Raw genomic sequence first — 21,520 nt, 5'->3', positions numbered from 1 at the left:
ACGTCACAATGCACAATGCACCTTGGGGAAATGACAGAAAGTGTAGGCTCGTTCCTGGCGCATTCACAGCCATATAAGGAGACATTGGAACACAGCGTCTCAAAAATCTGGCTCACTTCCTGTTTGAAGTTTCATCTTGGTTTCGCCTGTAGCATTAGTTCTGTGGCACTCACAGACAATATCTTTGCAGTTTTGGAAACGTCAGTGTTTTCTTTCCAAATCTGTCAATTATATGCATAGTCGAGCATCTTTTCGTGACAAAATATCTTGTTTAAAACGGGAACGTTTTTCATCCAAAAATGAAATACTGCCCCCAGAGGTTTAAGAGGTTAAAGAATATAACTTAAAAAATGCCTCTTTAGCTTAGTTCAACTGTCATACACCTTAAGAACCCAAAATAGAAGTTTGTATAACTCCTTTGTTTGTGAACAATGTTATTACTGTTAGTACTATATATCCTCAAAACATGGTTAAAACTATAATTTCTCATGGATTGTCAGTTCTTGCATCCATAGCTCTGTCTAGGAATTTTAGTGTACCAAAACATTGGTGACTGCTTTGCTATTGTTTGAACTGCAGATTGTCCCTTTAAAGTGTCTGTGAACATCTCAGTGATACCTGCCATGCTCAGTGGATGAGATGCCGTCAGCTCCATCATACACAAAGGTGGCGCTATCTAGAACTTAAAACGGTTCTTCGGCTGTCCCCATAGGATAACCCTTTTGAAGAACCATTTTTGGTCCCAGGTGAACCCTTTTGGTTTTTTTGTGAAACCCTTTCCTTCTGCTTCTACAATGAAGTCAAGTGTTCTACCTGGAACCAAAAAGGGTTCTCCTATGGGGACAGCTGCAGAACCGTTTTGAAACCCTTTATTCTAAGAGTGTATGATTACTCTGTTATCGTCTAGTTTTGTCTTAATAATCCATCCCTATGATTACTCTGCTCCCATCTCACTATGTCTTAATAAAGGATGCTCAGGATAATGGGGCCATATGATTCTAATCAATCCTAATGTAGGCTTTTTATTCGCTGGTTTAGCTAAAGCCTGTAATGTATTGGAAATCTGTGGGTCTAATTGGTTTTCTCAAGAGCTTTGCCAAGAATTCAGTTAAGTGTGAATTGTTATATCATCCCTGCTATGAATTTCCTCTCTCAAGCTGATAGTAAGGTTGTATTTTAGTTCACGATATCTGGAGAGAGATTAATCACAATGAGCTTACTTTTTTTCTTCTTTAATCTGTTTAGTTTAGTTTTTTTTAAAAATTCAATCACTCACTTCCTTCCTAAATGGCAAATGCATTTTGCAGCTTCTTGCAGTAAAAAAAACTGAGGCTGTCCAAGGTTGTCTTGCAGGGGGCAAAAATTATCCCCATTATTTGTGGAATAAATAGTTTTTTAAGTCCACAATGAATTATGAAAATGTCTTAAAAGGCTTTCTGCTATGTAATATGCTACTGAACACACTAAAATTATGAATATAAGCATCCAACTGCTGCAATATTGTTTTCTACGTCTAAAAATGTAAATCCCATTTGCCTCCCATGTGGAGAAATCCATTTAGTAAACCCACGCTCCGGTAACATGGAGATCAGCGGAGCCCTTTTTGTAGAAAATGTTATTTTTGTGTATTTTTTTCTTCTACTCGAAATGACCCACCACTCTACTGTGTGACTCCCTGTGACTCTGCTGGGAGAAATTGTTTTGATCTGTGAAAGCGAGTGCCAAATGTCTGAAATGGCGGGCACTGTGGCTGTGGTTGGGATCCTGGTGTGTGTCCTGGAAGGGGTAGTTTTGACTGGGCGTTGTGTTGCATTAGGATCAGTATGCTTGATGTGGCTACGGACTTGATGTGGCTACAGTATTGTCCCTCTCTGCTGGATCCCACAGGGGGCTCAGAGCTTAGGGCACAGGGCAGAAGGGAGTAGAGCAGAGGAGGCTGCCAGTAGCTGGACACAATCACAATCTTCTCAATAACTCATTCACTGCTGCTGCAAACCACAAAGCATAGGTCGTTTCCCACTAACAGACATCTGTGCCTCTTAGATGCTACTTTGTACGTTTACATTATAGGCCTACTGAAACAATATGCAAAGGTGAAATCGGTGATAGTGTGCTGTTTGTTTCTATGACAATGTAAAGAAAGAGACACTGTTTTGTTGAACCTATAACAACACAAAATAGATCATGATGACCATATCAGAGCAGAGGATGTTTCCAGTGTGTTTTCAGTATATCTATTGTAACCCACTTCAATTTGAAGTGTTCAGGTTCTGAATCTCTTTATTACATTTATTTCACAGACATTACTCATGCTGCTGTCACCTTTAATTTAACTCTACTGAACACGCTGCCCCAAGAGGCCAAGAGTTTGACAGATTTATCATGTTACAATATAGTAGAGAAACAGTCTCTGTGGTCCTTAATTAACTTAACTCTCTCTCTCTCTCAAAATTCAATTCAGTAGACTTTATTGACATGGCATGTTAAATTACTTACATTGTCAAAGTATACATATAACAAAAATGGTGGGACCAACATCAATTTTAATAGTAGTGGAAATGGGATTACTATTAACAGCAGCTACAACAACAATATTAATGAGAATAACAATACTAGAGGTCCACCGATTAATTGGAATGGCCGATTTTAATTAGGGCCGATTTTTCACGTTTTCATAACAATTGGAAATCGGTATTTTTGGACCGATTTGGCCGATTTTCAAATGTATTTTTATTTGTAATTATTTTTTTTACACCATTATTTGACTAAGCAAGTCAGTTAAGAACACGTTCTTATTTTTAGTGACGGCCTAGGAACGGTGGGTTAACTGCCTTGTTCAGGGGCAGAACGACAGATTTCGACCTTGTCAGCTCAGGGATTCAATCTTGCAACCTTACACTTAACTAGTCCAACGCTCTAACCACCTGCCTCTCATTGCACTTCACAAGCCTACCTGTTACGCCAATGCAGTAATAAACCAAGGTAAGTTGCTAGCTAGCATTAAACTTATCTTTAAAAAAACATTCCATCATAATCACTAGTTAACTACACATGGTGGTTGATATTACTAGTTTATCTATAGCGTGTCCTGCGTTGCATAGAATCGATGCGGTGCGCATTTGCGGTAAAAGGACTGTCGTTGCTCCAACGTGTGCCTAACCATAAACATCAATACCTTTCTTAAAATCAATACAGAGAAGTATATGTTTTTCAACCTGCATAATTAGCTAAAATAAATCCAGGTTAGCAGGCAATATTAACCAGGTGAAATTGTGTCACTTCTCTTGCGATATGATATGCAATAATAATAAACGTTTTGTTTTCGAAATGATAGTTTCCGGATTCGACCATATTAATGACCAAAGGCTCGTATTTCTGTGTGTAATTATGTTATAATTAAGTCTATGATTTGATAGAGCAGTCTGACTGAGCGATGGTAGGCACCAGCAGGCTCGTAAGTATTCATTCAAACAGCACTTTTTTACCGAGATTAGGCTGGTGTAACCGATGTGACATGGCTAGCTAGTTAGCGGGGTGCGCACTAATAGCATTTCAAACATCACTCGATCTGAGACTTGGGGTAGTTGTTCCCCTTGCTCTGCATGGGTAACGCTGCTTTGAGGGTGGCTGTTGTCGATGTGTTCCTGGTTCGAGCCGAGGTAGGGGCGAGGAGAGGAATGGAAGCTATACTGTTACACTGGCAATACTAAAGTGCCTATAAGAACATATATGAAATACAAATGGCATAGTGAGAAATAGTCCTATAAATACTATAACTACAACCTAAAACTTCTTACCTTGGAATATTGAAGTCTCATGTCAAAATGAACCACCAGCTTTCATATGTTCTCATGTTCTGAGCAAGGAACTTAAACATTAGGTTTTTTACATGGCACATATTGCACTGTTACTTTCTTCTCCAACACTTTGTTTTTGCATTATTTATACCAAATTGAACATGTTTCATTATTTATTTGAGGCTAAATTGATTTTATTGATGTATTACATTGAGTTAAAATAAGTATTCATTCAGTATTGTTGTAATTGTCACCATCACAAATATATTTTTTTAATCGGCATCGGCTTTTTTTGGTCCTCCAATAATCGGTATCAGCGTTGAAAAATCATATTCGGTCGACCTCTGAACAATACATTAAAGCAATAGTAGTAGACCAGTCTCAACATGACGGAGAAGCCACATGACATGGTATGAAAGCCAAAACAAAACCAAACTGGGAAATATTATTGACATTACATTACAATTTTCACTCAGGTTGTGGCAGGGGGACACATATTTGGCTTTTCAACCAATACACACATTTTTTTTTTACATTTTAAAATGTTTAAATTCTTTATACTGAATTGATAATTTTGGGAAAGAAAGATTTCTCTGAGGTCTGATTATTTGTCAAAGTGTAATGGGGAATGCAGCTCTGTCTCTACCCGTCCCCTGGAGCAGAGTGAGCACAGCCTGTCCTCTCTGGGCAGCCAAGTTTGCCTCTGATGACTGGTGTCTATAGCCATACTGTGCTCACTGAGTCTGTATCTAGACACTGTTTTCCTCAGTTTTCTATCAGTCACAGTGGTCAAATTGTCTGCCACCATGTACTGTCAGTTCAGAGCCAAATAGCATGGATGTTTACATATATTGTTTTGTAGTGTCTTTCCAATAGGTGATATATTTTTATTTTTGCTTTATGATGATTTGGTTCTGCCAGATTTATATACACTGCTCAAAAAAATAAAGGAAACACTAAAATAACACATCCAAGATCTGAAATATTCTTATTAAATACCTTTTTCTTTACATAGTTGAATGTGCTGACGAAATCTCACAAATTATCAATGGAAATCAAATTTATCAACCCATGGAGGTCTGGATTTGGAGTCACACTCAAAATTAAATTGGAAAACCACACTACAGGCTGATCCAACTTTGATGTAATGTCCTTAAAACAAGTCAAAATGAGGCTCAGTAGTGTGTGTGGCCTCCACGTGCCTGTATGATCTCCCTACCACGCCTGGGCATGCTCCTGATGAGGTGGCGGGGGGTCTCCTGAGGGTTCTCCTCCCAGACCTGGACTAAAGCATCCGCCAACTCCTGGACAGTCTGTGGGGCAACGTGGCGTTGGTAGATGGAGCGAGACATGATGTCCCAGATGTGCTCAATTGGATACAGATCTGGGGAACAGGCGGGCCAATCCATAGCATCAATGCTTTCCTCTTGCAGGAACTGCTGACACACTCCAGCCACATGAGTTCTAGCATTGTCTTGCATTAGGAGGAACCCAGGGCCAACCGCACCAGCATATCACAAGGGGTCTGAGGATCTCATCTCGGTACCTAATAGCAGTCAGGCTACCTCTGGCGAGCACATGGAGGGCTGTGCGGCCCCCCAAAGAAATGCCACCCCACACCATGACTGACCCACCGCCAAACCGGTCATGCTGGGGGATGTTGCAGGCAGCAGAACATTCTCCACGGCGTCTCCAGACTCTGTCACGTCTGTCACATGTGCTCAGTGTGAACCTGCTTTCATCTGTGAAGAGCACAGGGCGCCAGTGGCGAATTTGCCAATCTTGGTGTTCTCTGGCAAATGCCAAACTTTCTGCACGGTGTTGAGCTGTAAGCACGACCCCCACCTGTGGACGTCGGGCCCTCATACCACCCTCATGGAGTCTGTTTCTGACCGTTTGAGCATACACATGCACATTTGTGGCCTGCTGGAGGTCATTTTTCAGGGCTCTGGCAGTGCTCCTCCTGCTCCTCCTTGCACAAAGGCAGAGGTAGCGGTCCTGCTGCTGGGTTGTTGCCCTCCTACGACCTCCTCCACATCTCCTGATGTACTGGCCTGTCTCCTGGTAGCGCCTCCATGCTCTGGACACTACGCTGACAGACACAGCAAACCTCCTTGCCACAGCTCGCATTGATGCGCCATCCTGGATGAGCTGCACTACCTGAGCCACTTGTGTGGGTTGTAGACTCCGTCTCATGCTACCACTAGAGTGAAAGCACTGCCAGCATTCAAAAGTGACCAAAACATCAGCCAGGAAGCATAGGAACTGAGAAGTGGTCTGTGGTCAACACCTGCAGAACCACTCCTTTATTGGGGGTGTCTTGCTAATTGCCTATAATTTCCACCTTTTGTCTATTCCATTTGCACAACAGCATGTGAAATGTATTGTCAATCAGTGTTGCTCCCTATGTGGACAGTTTGATTTCACAGAAGTGTGATTGACTTGGAGTTACATTGTGTTGTTTAAGTGTTCCCTTTATTTTTTTGAGCAGTGTATATATATTTTATTTTTATTTTACATAGCCAGCTGTGGAAAAATGCTTATTGAAATGATCGATTATCGTAGATTTATCGGTGGTGACGGTGTTTCCTGTCCTCAGTGCCATCGGCAGCTGGGAGGAGGTGCTCTTATTCTCTTAGTGTTGTCCTGAGGCTCTATGGTGTTGGTTTGGGTTAGTGAACTGAGCCTCAGAACCAGCTGACTGAGGGAACTCTTCTCTTGTTTCATCTAGAGGTCGACCAATTAATCGGAATGGTCGATTAATTAGGGCCAATTTCAAGTTTTCATAACAATCGGAAATCGGTATTTTTCGACACCGATTTGCCGATTTGTATTTTTTAAATTCACTATAAAAAAAATGTTACACCTTTATTTAATCTGTATTTAACTAGGCAAGTCAGTTAAGAACACATTCTTATTTTCAATGCCTCATTCAGGGGCAGAATGACAGATTTTCACATCGTCAGCTCGGGGGATCTAATCTTGCAACCTTACAGTTAACTAGTCCAACGCAATAACGACCTGCCTCTTGTTGCACTCCACAAGGAGACTGCCTGTTACGCGAATGCAGTAAGCCAAGGTAAGTTGCTAGCTAGCATGAAACTTATCTTATAAAAAACAATCAATCAATCATAATCACTAGTTAACTACACATGGTTCATGATATTACTAGATATTATCTAGCGTGTCCTGCGTTGCGTATAATCTGACTGAGCATACAAGCATACAAGTATCTAAGTATCTGACTGAGCGGTGGTAGGCAGAAGCAGGCACGTAAACATTCATTCAAACAGCACTTTCGTGCGTTTGCCAGCAGCTCTTCGTTGTGCGTCAAGCATTGTGCTGTTTATGACTTCAAGCCTATCAACTCCCGAGATGAGGCTGGTGTAACTGAATTGAAATGACTGGCTAGTAGCGTTTCAAACGTCACTCGATCTGAGACTTGCAGTGGTTGTTTCCCTTGCCCTGCATGGGTAACGCTGCTTCGAGGGTGGCTGTTGTCGTTGTGTTCCTGGTTCGAGCCCAGGGAGGAGCGAGGAGAGGGACGGAGGCTATACTGTTGCACTAGCAATCCAATAGTCAAATGTTAATGAAATACAAATAGTATAGAGGGAAATAGTCCTATAATTCCTATAATAACTACAACCTAAAACTTCTTACCTGGGAATTTTGAAGACTCATGTGGGAAGGGAAAGGTTGTGGCTTCTCGGTAGGTGTTCATCCCCATGACTGTTAATAGTGTCTAGTTCTTCTGCTGTTCTAGCATTGACCAGTACATTGCCTTGGGCCTGAAAGTGACTAATCTCCCCCTCTAGAATAGAGAAACTATTTTCATTGAAGTAGGGTGACTGAGGAGTGAATGTATGCTGCACAGAGGAAGACGTTTAAGATCGGTTAAGATAGCCTCTTTGTTGATTTTTAACCAGATAAAGAATTCTACTGTTTTAATTAATTCGATTGAATGAGTTAGTTCAGATTCATACCATATTAGCATTCCCCCTGAGTCTCTGCCCTGTGTGATTCCTTTTAATTTGGTGATTCCTTAATTGTAATTTATAATTTTGTGATTTTCCTTTTAAATCTCTCTCATTCCCTACTTTATTCCTCTCTTTCAGCCCTGAGTCCTTGGATCACTATATTCTCCCACCCGGATGTGAGAGACTACTCTCAACTGACCCTTGACCTGACCAGGAATGAGTTGATAGTGGGAGCAAGGTAAGAATGCATTCCTTAACGTATCCCTAATTCGTGTTTTCATTTATCCCATATTCAGTTGTTCATTTATCCCTTATTCATGTGTTCATTTATCCCATATTCAGTTGTTCATTTATCCCTTATTCATGTGTTCATTTATCCCATATTCAGTTGTTCATTTATCCCTTATTCATGTGTTCATTTATCCCATATTCAGTTGTTCATGTATCCCTTATTCATGTGTTCATTTATCCCATATTCAGTTGTTCATTTATCCCTTATTCATGTGTTCATTTATTCCTTATTCAGTTGTTCATTTATCCCTTATTCATGTGTTAATTTATCCCTTATTCATGTGTTCATTTATTCCTTATTCAGTTGTTCATTTATTCCTTATTCAGTTGTTCATTTATCCCTTATTCAGTTGTTCATTTATCCCTTATTCATGTGTTCATTTATTCCTTATTAATGCTGTAATTTACTAATTATTCATGTGTTTATTTATCCCATATTCATGTGTTCATTTATCCCTTATTCATGTGTACATTTATTCCTTATTCATGAGGTAATTTACTCCTTATTCATGTGTTCATTTATCCCTTATTAATTTAATTTACCCCTTATTCCTTCATTAATTTATCCCTTATTCATTTGTTCATTGATCTCTTATACATGTGTGAATGTACCCTTATGCAAAACACTCTGCCTGGCCCTATACTGCACTGCTGCTGAAAATTGGAGATTAATCATTTAAAAGTGATAATCATGTATACATTTACATTTACATTACATTTAAGTCATTTAGCAGACGCTCTTATCCAGAGCGACTTACAAATTGGTGCATTCACCTTATGACATCCAGTAGAACAGTCACTTTACAATAGTGCATCTAAATCTTAAAGGGGGGGGGGGGTGAGAAGGATTACTTATCCTATCCTAGATATTCCTTAAAGAGGTGGGGTTTCAGGTGTCTCCGGAAGGTGGTGATTGACTCCGCTGTCCTGGCGTCGTGAGGGAGTTTGTTCCACCATTGGGGGCCAGAGCAGCGAACAGTTTTGACTGGGCTGAGCGGGAACTGTACTTCCTCAGTGGTAGGGAGGCGAGCAGGCCAGAGGTGGATGAACGCAGTGCCCTTGTTTGGGTGTAGGGCCTGATCAGAGCCTGGAGGTACTGAGGTGCCGTTCCCCTCACAGCTCCGTAGGCAAGCACCATGGTCTTGTAGCGGATGCGAGCTTCAACTGGAAGCCAGTGGAGAGAGCGGAGGAGCGGGGTGACGTGAGAGAACTTGGGAAGGTTGAACACCAGACGGGCTGCGGCGTTCTGGATGAGTTGTAGGGGTTTAATGGCACAGGCAGGGAGCCCAGCCAACAGCGAGTTGCAGTAATCCAGACGGGAGATGACAAGTGCCTGGATTAGGACCTGCGCCGCTTCCTGTGTGAGGCAGGGTCGTACTCTGCGGATGTTGTAGAGCATGAACCTACAGGAACGGGCCACCGCCTTGATGTTAGTTGAGAACGACAGGGTGTTGTCCAGGATCACGCCAAGGTTCTTAGCGCTCTGGGAGGAGGACACAATGGAGTTGTCAACCGTGATGGCGAGATCATGGAACTGGCAGTCCTTCCCGGGAGGAAGAGCAGCTCCGTCTTGCCGAGGTTCAGCTTGAGGTGGTGATCCATCATCCACACTGATATGTCTGCCAGACATGCAGAGATGCGATTCGCCACCTGGTCATCAGAAGGGGGAAAGGAGAAGATTAATTGTGTGTCGTCTGCATAGCAATGATAGGAGAGACCATGTGAGGTTATGACAGAGCCAAGTGACTTGGTGTATAGCGAGAATAGGAGAGGGCCTAGAACAGAGCCCTGGGGGACACCAGTGGTGAGAGCGCGTGGTGAGGAGACAGATTCTCGCCACGCCACCTGGTAGGAGCGACCTGTCAGGTAGGATGCAATCCAAGCGTTGGCCGCGCCGGAGATGCCCAACTCGGAGAGGGTGGAGAGAAGGATCTGATGGTTCACAGTATCGAAGGCAGCCGATAGGTCTAGAAGGATGAGAGCAGAGGAGAGAGAGTTAGCTTTAGCAGTGCGGAGCGCCTCCGTGATACAGAGAAGAGCAGTCTCAGTTGAATGACTAGTCTTGAAACCTGACTGATTTGGATCAAGAAGGTCATTCAGAGAGAGATAGCGGGAGAGCTGGCCAAGGACGGCACGTTCAAGAGTTTTGGAGAGAAAAGAAAGAAGGGATACTGGTCTGTAGTTGTTGACATCGGAGGGATCGAATGTAGGTTTTTTTCAGAAGCGGTGCAACTCTCGCTCTCTTGAAGACTGAAGGGACGTAGCCAGCGGTCAGGGATGAGTTGATGAGCAAGGTGAGGTAAGGGAGAAGGTCTCCGGAAATGGTCTGGAGAAGAGAGGAGGGGATAGGGTCAAGCGGGCAGGTTGTTGGGCGGCCGGCCGTCACAAGACGCAAGATTTCATCTGGAGAGAGAGGGGAGAAAGAGGTCAGAGCACAGGGTAGGGCAGTGTGAGCAGAACCAGCGGTGCCGTTTGACTTAGCAAACGAGGATCGGATGTCGTCGACCTTCTTTTCAAAATGGTTGACGAAGTCATCTGCAGAGAGGGAGGATGATACGTGATACGTGTCATGTTTTTTTTAAATGAGCATGGCTGTCATATTCCATTCACCCTGCTCAATGTAACATCGATAGGTTCAGGCTACTACATGATACTCTAATTGTCCCTATACCCATTATGAGATTGCTACAACCTAGCCTATGAATGAAAGTTTACAACGTAGGTGCACAGGTCGAGAGAAATATTAGAGTAATCAAGGTGACAGTGACACATTCAATACCACCTTGCACACTCTTGCCGGCATCTAGCTGATCTAGGATGTAATCATTAGTCCAACAGTTGCAATAGAGAGTTTCTATTGGACAAATTCAGGTATGTTTATTCCCTTTTCGTTCCATTTAAGCAATGTTTTTCAACAGAATCTGTTTGAATGGATAAACCCCTGATCAATGTCATGGTCAACATATCTAGAACTAATGCATTACTAAACCAGCTACAATCATGCTGTACAGTCACTATGCAGTTTAGCAGTTGCACCGGTGGTCCCAGTGATAATAAATTAATAAAACCAAATGCTTACCTTGACTTGGAAGACTTCCAGTGTTGGCTAGCCATAGCCAGCTAGCTAACATAGCTTATATCTCTGTTTGAGTTGCATTTGCTAACTAAGTGAAAAAATACTATGAAATACAGCTAGCTCTCTCTCTCTTGCTTCTCCTTCATTTTTAAAGAAATGAATTTATTCGAAACTGTTCAACTATTGTCTTTCTCTCTCTGAGTCAACTACTCAACACTTTTTATGCACTGCCGTGCTAGCTGGCTGTAGCTTCTGCTTTCAGTACTAGATTAATTCTCTGATCCTTTGATTGGGTGGGCAACATGTCAGCTCATGCTGCAAGAGCTCTGACAGATTGATGGGCGTCCTCTGAAAGTTGTAATAATTGTTGCGTAAGTCTATGGAAGGGGTTGAGAACCATGAGCTCCCTAGGTTTTGTATTGAATTCAATGTACCCAGAGGAGGACAGAAGCTAGCTGTCGTCCGGCTACACCATGGTGATACCCTACAGAGTGCTGTTGAGGATACAGTAGATATTCATTGCAAGACAGTGTGTTTTTATAAACTATTTGGTGGACTGAATATATTTAGTGTAGTTTCAATATTTTTATTTTTATGAAATTCACTGAGGAGGATAGTCCTCTGTAATATATAGTCTTTTGAGGCTTGTTGGATGGGGCCTGGTGTGGAATTGGCAGCTGGAGTATTTGAAACAACTTCAAGTTTCAGAGAGTTCTTATGTGACTACAAAATATCAGTGCCCTGAGTTGAACTCACTGTAAGAAAAAACACACACGTAAACTAAGTGTTTATTATGTTTTAAACTAACTGTTTTCCCCTCTCTATTGATTCTACACAGAAACTTCCTCTTCAGATTGAGCCTCAACAATGTGTCTCTCATCCAGGTAAGCTGAGCTTCCAACCCACCTCTTCCTCTCCCCTATCCCTGTGTGTGTGTGTGTGTGTGTGTGTGTGTGGTCCACTGGTGGATAACAACCCACGCTCATTCGTCCGCAGCCAGTGTTCCTCTTTTACTGGGCTCCCAGACCTGCCTCTCTTCTCCTCCTGTACTCCTCTCTCTACTCCTCTGGTCTGCTGCTCCTCTCTTTAACTTTCCTGGCTGCAGTCAGACAGCGTTGGCTTGCTGTTATTGATTCTGTGGTTTTGGGACTGGAGTGTTTTCAGCTCCTCGAATGGGGTGGGATGGAGAAAGAGTATGATTAATTGTGTGCATGAGTGTTTGTGTGTGTGTGTATATACTATACGTGTGTGGTGTGTGTGTGTGTGTGTCTGTGTTGACGTGTATCCTTGCCTGCCTGTGTGCGTGCCTGTTTCTCTCTACTTCAGTCCGTTCTCAGGTGGGTGGAGAAGAGAGGCATGTCTCCATGGTAATGTGATGTCTTTAAGGAGGTAGCTACTGTTACATTTTACATTGACATTTTAGTCATTTAGCGACTTACTTTTTTCGCACTGGTCCCCCGTGGGAATCGAACCCACAACTCTGGCGCTGCAAGAGCCATGCTCTACCAATTGAGTTTACAGTGGGCCTACTGTACTGAAGGGTCATGTGATGATATGGGACCGGTCTAAAAGTTTTTGAGCTTGATAGTGTACATCAGACACACTAAACACCTTGGGTTCAAATACAGTACCAGTCAAAAGTTCGGACACACCTACTCATTCAAGGGTTTTTCTTTATTTTAACTATTTTATACATTGTAGCCACCCTTTGCCTTGATGACAGCTTTGCATACTCTTGGCATTCTCTCAATCAGCTTCATGAGGAATGCTTTTCCAACAGCCTTGAAGGAGTTCCCACATATGCAGAGCACTTGTTGGCTGCTTTTCCTGTGGTCTAACTCGTCTCAAACCATCTCAGTTGGGTTGACGTCAGGTGATTGTGGAGGCCAGGTCATCGGAAGCAGCACCATCACTCTACTTCTTGGTCAAATAGCCCTTAACACAGCCTGGAGGCATGTTGGGTCATTGTCCTGTAGGGATAAAAAAGGATATTCCCACTAAACGCAAACCAGATGGGATGGTGTATCGCTGCAGAATGCTGTGGTAGCCATTCTGGTTAAGTGTGCCTTGAATTCTAAATAAATCAGTGTAACCAGCAAAGCAATCCCACACCATCACACCACTTCTTCCATGCTTCATGCTGGGAACCACACATGCGGAGATCACCCGTTCACCTACTTTGCGTCTCACAAAGACACGGAGGTTGGAATATGGACTCATCAGACTAAAGGTCTAATCCATTGCTTGTGGTTCTTGTCCCAATCAAGTCTCTTATTGGTGTCCATTAGTAATGGTTTCTTTGCCGCAATTCAACCATGAAGGCCTGATTCCCACTGATTATCCTCTGAACAGTTGACATTGAGATGCGTCTGTTACTTGAACTCTGTGAAGCATTTATTTGGGCTGCAATCTGAGGTTCAGTTAAATGAACTTATCCTCTGCAGTAGAGGTAACACTGGGTCTTCCTTTCTTGTGGAGGTCCTCATGAGAGCCAGTTTCATCATAGCGCTCGATGGTTTTTGCGACTGCACTTGAAGAAACTTTCAAAGTTCTTGAAATGTTCCACATTGACTGACCTTCATGTCTTAAAGTAATGATGGACTGTCATTTCTCTTTGCTTATTTGAGCAGTTCTTGCCATAATATGGACTTGGTCTTTTACCAAATAAGGCTGTCTTCTGTATACCACCCATACCTTGTAACAACATAACTGATTGGCTCAAACGCATTAAAAAGGAAAGAAATTCCACAAATTAACTTTTAACAAGGCACGCCTGTTAATTAAAATGCATTCCAGGTGACTACTTCAAGAAGCTGGTTGAGAGAATGCCAAGTGTGTGCAAAGCTGTCATCAAGGCAATGGGTAGCTACTTTGAAGAATCTCAAATATAAATATATTTGCATTTAACCCTTTTTTCACTCCATGACTCCATATGTGTTATTTCATAGTTTTGATGTCTTCACTATTATTCTACAATGTAGAAAATAGTACAAATAAAGAAAAACCCTTGAATGAGTAGGTGTGTCCAAACTTTTGACTGGTACTGTACAGTACTGTAGATCTACATTTTTCAAATACTACAGCTGTACTGGCCCGGCGAGATGGAACGCTCAAAGTATTTGAAAGAAGATAAATACTATTTGAACCCAGGTCTGCCTAACACTCGGAGGAAAGGGGTTGAGTGAGATGAGTGAAGGCTGTATGTTTGGCTTGCTTCTACAGCACTATAGCACTACAACCTATTCTACTACACTGCGATGTGTGTATGAAAGCGTGTCACCACCCAGTCTTGGGATTCTCTGACAAAGTGCTCTTTCAGAACAGTCACAGCATAGTGACATAATATGTGAGCAGCTGCCACCAGTGTGCCAAAGTCAATGTGGGCTTTGTTTTGGTGCTCTTGTTGTCTTGTTTTTGAATGTGGAAGAGGACTGGGGTTCATAGGGTTTACTTTAGTTTAATCTGAGTTTCACCAACTGAGTTCCTCTACTGGCAGTCCTGAATCAAACGCCCATCTTTCAACATCTATATCCCATTTTCCTGGCATGCACACAGACGTACGCACACAGACACACATACTTTTTTGGCTTTTCTTGAGCTGGGGGATAAACAAAGTGGCTCCCTCTTCGTTCTGTTCTAACTGGAGGTGTCGCTAGGCGTGCCAGGGCCCAAATCGACGAGTACAGAACATTGCTGCTGCCCACTTAATAGGAGGAGAGGATCTGAGCCTGCCAGTATGCCTAAACATATGAAAGAGATGGAAGGATGCTGCTTCAAACTACCCTCCCCCTCCTCTCCTGCTTGTTAGCCTGTTAACCAGTAACCACCGGAGAGAGCGATACAACCCAATCCTGGGGGACCACAGTGTTGGCTGCTAAATCTGCACAATCACACAGACCTGAAATGGAGGTCATGTATTGAAATGGGGTGAAAGTCAGTCTACGTTACCTTCTATCCTCTAGTTTGAAATGAGTCACTGATTGGTTGAGAAGTAACTGGAGCAAGTAACGACCACAAAGCAGTATTCTGTGTTGCAGACATATTCATATACCGAACAAAAATATAAACGCAACATGTAAACTGTTGGTCCCATGTTTCATGAGCTGAAATAAAAAAATCCCCAAAAGCTTATTTCTCTCATCATTTTGGGCACAAATTTGTTTATATCTCTGTTAGTGAGAATTTCTCTATTACCAAGATAATCCATCTACCTGACAGGTGTGGCATATCAAAATGCTGATTAAACAGCATGATCATTACACAGGTGCACCTTGTGCTGGGAATAATAAAAGGTCACTTATGTCTCAAGTTTTGGGGGAGCGTGCAATTGGCATGCTGACTGCAGGAATGTCCACCAGAGCTGTTGCTAGATTAATTTAATGTTAACTTCTCTACCAAAAGCTGCTTCCAATGTCGTTGTAGAAAATTTGGCAGTGCGTCCAACCGGCCTCACAACCGCAGACCACGTGTCACCACGCCAACCCAGGACCTCCACATCCGGCTTCTTCACCTGTGGGATCATCTGTAGGGGGTTGGGAGGAGGGTGCTGAGGAGTATTTCTGTCTGTAATAAAGCCCTTTTGTGGGGAAAACTTACTCTGATTGGCTAGGCCTGGCTCCCCAGTGGGTGGGCCTGGCTGCCAAGTGGGTGGGCCTGGCTGCCAAGTGGGTGGGCCTCCTGCCCAGTCATGTGAAATCCGTATATTAGGGCTTAATTAATTTATTTATATTGACTTGAATTCCTTATATTAACTGTTACTCATGTTGCGTTTATATATTTTTGTTCATTAAACATTTTGATCGAAGTCCCATCTTTATCCAAGCAGAACCATTATCACTGTATCCACATCCCTCCTCTCACCATCCCTACCATATCTATAGCTCCCTTACTCCCTTACTACTTCTCTGATAGAGTTCAGTGTGTCAAATCGGAGGGTCTGCTGTCCGGACCTCTGGCAGTCTCTATGGGGGTGCCACAGGGTTCAATTCTTGGACCGACTCTCTTCTCTGTATACATCAACGAGGTCGCTCTTGCTGCTGTTGAGTCTCTGATCCACCTCTACGCAGACGACACCATTCTGTATACTTCCGGCCCTTCTTTGGACACTGTGTTAACAACCCTCCAGGCAAGCTTCAATGCCATACAACTCTCCTTCCGTGGCCTCCAATTGCTCTTAAATACAAGTAAAACTAAATGCATGCTCTTCAACCGATCGCTACCTGCACCTACCCGCCTGTCCAACATCACTACTCTGGACGGCTCTGACTAGGAATACGTGGACAACTACAAATACTTAGGTGTCTGGTTAGACTGTAAACTCTCCTTCCAGACCCATATCAAACATCTCCAATCCAAAGTTAAATCTAGAATTGGCTTCCTATTTCGCAACAAAGCATCCTTCACTCATGCTGCCAAACATACCCGTGTAAAACTGACCATCCTACCAATCCTCGACTTTGGCGATGTCATTTACAAAATAGCCTCCAATACCCTACTCAACAAATTGGATGCAGTCTATCACAGTGCAATCCGTTTTGTCACCAAAGCCCCATATACTACCCACCATTGCGACCTGTACGCTCTCGTTGGCTGGCCCTCGCTTCATACTCGTCGCCAAACCCACTGGCTCCATGTCATCTACAAGACCCTGCTAGGTAAAGTCCCCCCTTATCTCAGCTCGCTGGTCACCATAGCATCTCCCATCTGTAGCGCACGCTCCAGCAGGTATATCTCTCTAGTCACCCCGCAAACCAATTCTTTCTTTGGTCGCCTCTCCTTCCAGTTCTCTGCTGCCAATGACTGGAACGAACTACAAAAATCTCTGAAACTGGAAACACTTATCTCCCTCACTAGCTTTAAGCACCAACTGTCAGAGCAGCTCACAGATTACTGCACCTGTACATAGCCCACCTATAATTTAGCCCAAACAACTACCTCTTTCCCAACTGTATTTAATTTATTAATTTATTTTGCTCCTTTGCACCCCATTATTTTTATTTCTACTTTGCACATTCTTCCATTGCAAAACTACCATTCCAGTGTTTTACTTGCTATATTGTATTTACTTTGCCACCATGGCCTGTTTTGCCTTTACCTCCCTTCTCACCTCATTTGCTCACATTGTATATAGACTTGTTTCTACTGTATTATTGACTGTATGTTTGTTTTACTCCATGTGTAACTCTGTGTCGTTGTATCTGTCGAACTGCTTTGCTTTATCTTGGCCAGGTCGCAATTGTAAATGAGAACTTGTTCTCAACTTGCCTACCTGGTTAAATAAAGGTGAAATAAATAAATTCTCCCCCACCTTACCTCCCACCCACACAACCTATTTCCTTCCTTCTTTCCTTCTCTCTCTCTCTTTCTTGCTTCCCCCCTCCCTCTCTGTGATGCTATTAGAGTCACCCTGTGTGTTGCCTAGAGGACTATAGGGCCCAGTACCCTGCCCTGAACTTAGTCACTGTTACTAGCAGGCTACCTCCCAGTACTCTACCCTGCACCTTATAGACTGCTACCCTATACAGAGTCATTGAACACTGGTCACTTTAATGTTTACATACTGTTTTACCCAGTTCATATTTATATTCTATATTGTAGTCAAGGCTCATCCTATATAAATACTGCTGTAAACACCATTTCTATTCGTATACTGTCCATACATACTGTCTATACACACATTATATATGTACAATTAAATAAGATGGTGCTGGAGAAGGCAGACGTTTGACGTGCCCCCCAACCGATTGTGTTTTTTGGTTTCTTTATTTGCATTGTTTGTAACTTATATTTCTACTTATTTTGTACATAATGTTGCCGCTACAATCTCTTAGGACTGAAAATAACTTCTGGACATCAGGACTGCGATTACTCACCACGGATTGGCAGAATCGTTTTTTTCCTTTAACGAGGCCGACGCTAATGATATACTGCTTTCTTCGGGAACAGGCCCAGATCCCCGTAATTTGCGCAAAGAGGAGGCGGAGGAAAAGGGGCCAGAGGGCAGGCTGCCTTCTGAGAATTCGTAGGTGATCGAATAAATCCCCACTTCCTTCCATTCTGCGAGCAAACATGCAATCTCTGGAGAATAAAATAGATGACCTACGTGAAAGACCAAAGGGATATTCAAAACTGTAATACCTTATGCTTCACGGAGACGTGGCTGAACGACGACACTATCAACATACAGCTTGCAGGTTATACGCTGCACCGGCAGGATAGAACAGCAGCGTCTGGTAAGACAAAGGGTGGCGGACTATGTATTTTTGTAAATAACAGCTGGTGCACAATATCTAAGGAAGTCTCGAGCTGTTGCTCGCCTGAGGTAGAGTATCAAATGATAAACTGTAGACCATACTACCTACATAGAGTTTTAATCTGTATTTTTCGTAGCTATTTACATACCACCACTTTCAGAGGCTGGCACTGAGATAGCAATGAATGAGCTGTATTCTTCCATAAGCAAAATACAGCTTACGCTCACCCAGAGGCAGCGCTCCTAGTAGCAGGGGACTTTAATGCAAGGAAACTTAAATCTGTTTTACAAAATTTCTATCAGCATGTTAAATGTGCAACCAGAAGAAAACAAACTCTGGACCACCTTTACTCCACGCACAGAGACACATACAAAGCTCTTCCTCGCCCTCCATTTGGCAAATCTGACCATAATTCCATCCTCCTGATTCCTGCTTACAAGCATAAATTTAAGCAGGAAGCACCAGTGGCTAGATCAATAAAAAAGTGGTCAGATGAAGCAGATGCTAAACTACAGGACTTTTTTACTACCACAGTCAAGAATATGTTCCTGGATTCCTCCGATGGCATTGAGGAGGACACCACATTTCAAACCCCCGAGCTGACAAGGTACAAATCTGTCGTTCTGCCCCTGAACAGGCAGTTAACCCACTGTTCCCAGGCCGTCATTGAAAATAAGAATATGTTCTTAACTGACTTGCCTGGTTAAATAAAGGTAAAATAAAAAACTGGCTTCATCAATAAGTGCATCGATGATCTCGTCCCCACAGTGACTGTTCGTACATACCCCAACCAGAAGCCATTGATTACAGGCAACATCCGCACTGAGCTAAAGGCTAGAGCTGCCGCTTTCAAGGAGCGGGACTCGAACCCGGAAGTTTATAAGAAATCCCGCTATGCCCTCCGACGAACCATCAAACAGGCATAGCGTCAATACAGGACTAAGATCGAATCGCACTACGTCGGCTCTGAAGCTCGGCAAATGTGGCAGGCTCTTGCAAACCATTACAGACTATCAAGGGAAGCACAGCCGAGAGCTGCTCAGTGACACAACAGCCTACCAGACAAGCTAAACTAGTTCTATGATCGATTCGTGGCAAATAACACTGAAACATGCATGAAAGCACCAGCTGTTCTGAAGCATTGTGTGATCACGTTCTCTGTAGCCGATATGAGTAAGACCGTTAAACAGGTAAACATTCACAAGGCTGCAGGGCCAGATGGATTACCAGGACGTGTACTCCGAGCATGCACTGACCAACTGGCAAGTGCCTTCACTGACATTTTCAACCTCTCCCTGTCCGAGTCTGTAATACCAAGATGTTTGAAGCAGACCACCATAGTCCCTGTGCCCAAGAACATGAAGGTAACCTGCTTAAATGACTACCGACCCGTAGTACTCATGTCTGTAGCCATGAAATGCTTTGAAAGGCTGGTCATGGCTCACATCACCACCATTATCCCAGAAACCCCACAGCAAAAGATCCACAGATGATGCAATCTCTATTGCACTCCACTGCACTTTCACATCTGGACAAAAGGAACACCTATGTGCGAATGCTATTCATTGACTACAGATCAGTGTTCAACACCATAGTGCCTTCAAAGCTCATCACTAAGCTAAGGACCCGGGGACTAAACACCTCCCTCTGCAACTGGATCCTGGACTTCTTGACGGGACGCCCCAAGGTGGGCTACCCCAAGGGTAGGTAACAACACATCCGCCACACTGATCCTCAACACAGGGGCCCCTCAGGGGTGCGTGCTCAGTCTCCTCCCGTACTCCCTGTTCACTCATGACTGCCCTGCCAGGCACGACTCCAACACCATCATTAAGTTTGCTGATGACACAACAGTGGTAGGCCTGATCACTGACAACGATGAGACAGCCCATATGGAGGAGGTCAGAGACCTGACCGTGTGGTGTAAGGAAAACAATCTCTCCCTCAACGTGATCAAGACAAAGGAGATGATTGTGGATACAGGAAAAGGAGGACCGAACACGTCCCAATTCTCATGGACGGGGCTGTAGTGGAGCAGGTTGAGAGCTTCAAGTTCCTTGGCGTCCACATCATCATTAAACTAACATGGTCCAAGCACACCAACACAGTCGTGAAGAGGGCATGACAACACATATTCCCCCTCAAGAGACTGAAAAAATTTGGCATGGGTCCTCAGATCCTCAAAAGGTTTTACAGCACCATCGAGAGCATCCTGACAGGTCGCATCACTGCCTGGTACGGCAACTGCTTGGCCTCCGACCGCAAGGCACTACAGAGGTTAGAGGGTACGGCCCAGTACATCAACGGGGCCAAGCCTCCTGCGTTCAGGACCTTTATACTAGGCAGTGTCAGAGGAAGGCCATAAAAATGGTCAAAGACTCCAGCCACCCTAGTCATGGACTGTTCTCTCTGCTACCGCACGGCAAACGGTACTTGAGCGTCAAGTCCAGGTCCAAGAGGCTTCTAAACATCTTCTACCCCAAGACATAAGATTTCTAAACATCTAACCAAATGGCTACCCCCCCCCCCCAGTCTACGCTGCTGCTACTCTGTTATTATCTGTATTTATAGTCTATGTATAGTCACCTTAATAACTCTACCTACATGTACATATTACCTCAATTACCTCGTCATCGGTGCCTCCGCACACTGACTCTGTACCGGTACCCCTTGTATATAGCCCTGCTATTGTTATTTACTGCTGCTCTTTAATGATTTGTTATTCTTCTTCTTTTTTTTCTTTTTAGGTATTTTCTCAATCTGCATTGTTGGTTAAGGGCTTTTAAATAAGCATTTCACTGTAAGGTCTACTACATCTGTTGTATTCGGCGCATGTGACAAATACAATTTTATTTTATGTTTTTTTGCAACTGCACTTGAAAGGTCTTGAAATCTTCAGCATTGACTTACCTTCATGTCTTAAATGAATGATGGACTGTCATTTCGCTTTGCTTATTGGAGCTGTTCTTGTCATCAAGGCAAAGGGTGGCTACTTTGAAGTTGTGTAACACTTTCTGGTTACTATATGAATCCATGTGTTATTTCATAGTTTTGATGTCTTCACTATTATTCTACAATGTAGAAAATAGCAAAAATAAAGAAACTCAGGAATGAGTAGGTGTGTCT

The 21,520-nt window shown here is 43.2% G+C and overlaps 1 protein-coding gene across 1 annotated transcript in view; it reads left to right on the top strand.

Annotated features, from left to right (window-relative positions):
• LOC118366653 (semaphorin-5B) overlaps positions 1-21,520 on the top strand; it is a 151,674-nt gene that overhangs the window by 31,887 nt on the left and 98,267 nt on the right. The window contains exons 4-5 of the mRNA XM_052492643.1: positions 7,913-8,012; positions 11,980-12,025. Coding sequence (XP_052348603.1) covers positions 7,913-8,012; positions 11,980-12,025 — 146 coding nt within the window. The remainder of the gene's footprint in view (positions 1-7,912; positions 8,013-11,979; positions 12,026-21,520) is intronic.

This window comes from Oncorhynchus keta, chromosome 34, assembly GCF_023373465.1.
Source record: "Oncorhynchus keta strain PuntledgeMale-10-30-2019 chromosome 34, Oket_V2, whole genome shotgun sequence".
Classification (NCBI taxonomy): Eukaryota; Metazoa; Chordata; class Actinopteri; order Salmoniformes; family Salmonidae; genus Oncorhynchus; species Oncorhynchus keta.
This window is presented reverse-complemented; position numbering and strand designations above follow the sequence as displayed.